At 46.4% G+C, this 4,146-nt stretch overlaps 1 protein-coding gene across 1 annotated transcript; it reads right to left on the bottom strand.

The window, feature by feature from the left end:
- Window positions 1-951: 951 nt before the first annotated feature.
- LOC104783404 (uncharacterized) lies at window positions 952-1,287 on the bottom strand. Its single transcript, XM_010508564.2, has one exon. It carries the CDS (start codon window positions 1,285-1,287, stop codon window positions 952-954), a length of 336 nt encoding a protein of 111 aa, XP_010506866.2.
- Window positions 1,288-4,146: the final 2,859 nt, after the last annotated feature.

The following is a 4,146-nucleotide window of genomic DNA, read 5'->3' as shown; positions in this document are numbered from 1 at the left end:
CATGCATCCTTGGGTTAAACGTGGCATTGTGTGGTAGGACTCGTCGCCTCGTTAAAACCTTCTCCGGTAAACCTCATGGGAAAAACCCGAAGTAAGGAAAAAGAGTATGAGTCATGATCCTACCGTCTTTGGCACCCTCATCCTTGGGTAAGGACGAAGGCCGTACGGACAGTCTCGCTGATGGTTGCCTTGGCCGAGTCGATTTCTTGGTCTTCTTGGACGAAGTGGTTGATCCTTTGCTTGGAAGTCCTGGACGAGCTCATGATCCGTGGGTGATACACGTGTTCCGTTGGTGTCCGGGTCTGGTGCGAGTGTTCCTGGCCGCGTTTCCGGTCCGTTGCTCACATCATATAGGGTTCTGGCCGATGTCTAGGCCCCAAAAGGCACCTATTCGACAGAACCGTTCGTTCGCTCCTGTTTGGTCATGCACGTTTGGCCGTGCTTGTCCAGTCTGTATCCCACCATCCTGAACGCCCACAAGCTCCCCTGCTGAGTTGCACACTGTCCTCCACCGTCCAGCTGGCTGAGCTGGGTTGACCTCTTTGGCAGCTGGTCGAGCTGACGCTAGCTGGCTGAGCTGACCTTAACTGGCTGGAATCTGGTCGGCAGCTGGTCGAGCTGTCTGTACCTAGTTGGGAGCTGCTCCAAGCTAGCCGAGAGTTGTCCGTAACAGGTAGTGAGCTAAAAAAATGACCGATCGTTGATTCCTTACTTAGCACGTGTTCCCCTCATAGTCCGAGCTAACAAGTAGCTCCTTCCTGACTTGTCTGAAATCTCCCTACCATCTCAAACCAAGGCCCGGCCTACGATCCTATTCAGGATCGCAGGTGTTACAAGTCTCCCCCCTTGAAAGGGATTCGTCCCCGAATCCGGATCAAGTTGATCTTCACCCATCTCCTTAAACCATTTAGGATAATCAACCTTTAACTTGTTTTCAGTCTCCCAAGTAGCTTATTCGCGTCCATCGCAGCTCCACAAGATCTTCACCATGTTAATCTTTTTCCTACGCATTCCCTTTACCATGTGATCAATGATTCGAATAGGCGTTGCTTCCACCGTCAGGTTTTCTCGCAATTCAGGTGGCACATCCTCTACCACTTCATGCTCTTCACTTAGGCATTTCCGTAGTTGTGATACATGGAAAACCTGATGAAAGGCATCTAACTTCGGTGGTAGCTCCAGTTTGTACGCCACCGCACCTACTCGTTCGATCACCTTGTACGGGCCAACGTACCTTGGGCTCAACTTTTTCCTCTTGGTGAATCGCCCTTTTCCCTTATAGGTCATCACCATAAGATACACTAGGTCGCCCACTTCAAACTCCAACTCCTTCCGACGTAACTTTTCTGGCGGTTTTGGGCTTTGTTCAAACTGATTTTCAAAAACTTCAACTTTTCGGCCGTCTTGTTACGCAACCGGAGTCCAGCACAACGGCGTTCGACATGCTCGACCATACAGCGCTTCATAAGGCAACATTCCAATACTAGCTTGGTAGTTATTGTCGTACACGAATTCTACCAAGTTTAAGTACTTTTTCCAACCTCCCCCTTAATCCAATACACAAGCTCGCAACATGTCCTCGAGTGTTTGAATTGCTCTCTCAGACTGGCGAATCAGCGTCTCAGTTTATGGTGGTAGGTCGTACTTAGGTTCACTCTTGTTCCTAATGCTTTTTGAAAAGCTTTCCAGAAATGCGAGGTGAACCGCGTATCACGGTCTGAGACAATCGTCACCGGCACTCTGTGCAGCCGGTCAATCTCTTCGATGTCTTTGACCGCGATTACTTCGACACCATCGGTCTCCGCGATTGCGATGAAGTGTGCAGATTTGGTCAATCTGTCCACCACCACCCAAACCACATCATGCTTAAGCTTACTCATAGGCAACCTGGTCACAAATTCCATCGTTACATGATCCCATTTCCATTCCAGCAAGGGTAAACTTTGGACTAGTCAACTCGGCACCTGATGCTCTGCTTTGACGAGTTGACAGATTTTACACTTGGAAACCCACGTGGCCACATCTCTTTTCATTCCCTTCCAGTGATAGTATCTTTTAAGATCGTGATACATCTTGGTCAAAGCAGGGTGGATCGAGAACTTAGACTATTGCACCTCCTTTAGAATTTCCTCCCTTATCTTCTTACTATGCGGCACACACAGTCGTCCATTCACCACCATGGTACCATTGTTCGATGTTTGGAACTCTGTCTTATTATTCTCCGCCCAACCCTTAAATTCCTCGTCCTTATCTTGAGCCAAACTAATTCTACTAAGTATATCTTTTTGATCCACTGCTCCTAAGACCAATGGCTCAACTTCTCTTGACAATGCATTTAAATGCAAAGTCCCCATCATGTAAATCAACGCTTCTTGATTTTTCTCTGCTTCTACATCGAAGCGTCTCCTACTCAAGGCATCTGCAACCTGATTCGCCTTTCCCGGATGATAGGCAATGTTAAAGTCGTAGTCCGCGACAAAGTCCATCCACCTTCTTTGCCTTGTGGTTGGTGAAGATTTGAAATTTGGCTCTGAGTGGGTGAATATGTATTTTAGGCTCTTGTGGTTGGTGAAGATTTGAAATTTGGCTCCATAGAGGTATGAACATCATTTTCCGTCAACCTTGTCATTGGATGAGACATACTCGCAAAGCCTTTGACAAATCTTCGGTAATATCCAGCCAACCAGAGAAAGCTCCTTATCTAGGTGGCATTATTCGGACTTGGTCAGTCCTTTTTCGATTTGATCTTTTCTAGATCCACGGACACTCCTCGGTCCGAGACAATGTGTCCAAGGAATCCAACACTCTTTTGCCAGAACAAGCATATACTAAACTTCGCATAAAGCTTGTGCTCTCTTAACCGTTCCAAGACTGCCCTCAAGTGACTTTGATGGGTTTCCATTCCTTTGAGTAAACAAGTATATCATCAATGAAGATGATGAAAAACTCGTCTAAGAATTCTCGGAATACACCATTCATCATCTTCATTAAGTCTGTCGGTGCATTGGTCAATCCGAATGGCATGACCACAAACTCAAAGTGGTCGTACCTTGTTATGATAGCCGTTTTCTGAAAGTCCAATGGCTCTATCGGAATTTGATGGTACCCCAAGGCCAAGTCTATCTTTGAGAACCACTTTGCACCTTAGAGATTATCCAAAAACTTGTGTATCCGGGACAATGGGTACTTACTCTTCACCATATCCCTATTCAGCCCCCGGTAATCGATGAATAGCCTGAAGCTACCATACTTTTTATTTAGAAACAAGATCGGTGCACCCCATGGTGAACTACTTGGTCTGATAAATCCTTTCTCCAACAATTCTCCTAATTCTTTCTTTAACTCTGCCATTTTTGCTGGTGCCATCCGGTAAGGTGCTTTAGATATAGGATTCGTCCCCGGTTTCAGCTCAATGGTGAACGGGTCAGACCTATCCGGTGGTACTCCCCGTACCGCTTTAAACACATCAGCAAACTCACTTGCTATTGGAATATTTGTCAACTTTGTATTTTCCCCAACTTCTGTTGTTGTGATTGTGGCTAAGTACGCCTCATATTCTCCAGCATCCTTTCCGTTTGGATTACCGAGATGACGGAAATCCACGAAGTTGATCTTGGTCCTTGGAATCCTAATGTTCCTTCCTTTCCCTCAAAAATTACTCGCCCTCGGTGACAGTCAATGTGAGCCTTGTACTTCCCCAACCAGTCCATCCCCAAGATAACATCATGTTTCATGAGTGTAACGATGATCAGGTGAATAGGCATATCGACACCATTGACGATGACCCAGATTCCTCGGACCATATTGGACGGGTACATCGCCTACCCGCCGGCTGCTTGGACCGTTCCATATCTGTTGTTTGGTTCTTTATTGAACCCACCTTTCCAAATCAATCCAGGGCTCACAAAACAATGTGTGGCCCCTGAATCAAACAAGGTGTGCGTTTCCACACATTCCTCTAGAATTCTAAGTACCCATATCCCCCTTTCTCATGCATTATGATGTTATGTAATGTACGAATTGAACTTAGAATGGTTCTTGTAACATACTAGTAATCACCCTGAAATTCCCAGTAGCAGTTTCCTCGGACAGCTCGTTCACGCATGGTGCAAGGGCCTGTCTCTTTGGTGGTGGCAGTAAAGAATC

The sequence above is a fragment of the Camelina sativa genome, chromosome 4 (assembly GCF_030686135.1).
Source record: "Camelina sativa cultivar CO46 ecotype springtype chromosome 4, ASM3068613v1".
In the NCBI taxonomy this organism is placed as follows: Eukaryota; Viridiplantae; Streptophyta; class Magnoliopsida; order Brassicales; family Brassicaceae; genus Camelina; species Camelina sativa.
Note: the sequence above shows the minus strand (reverse complement) of the source record. Positions and strands in the feature narration are given on the sequence as shown.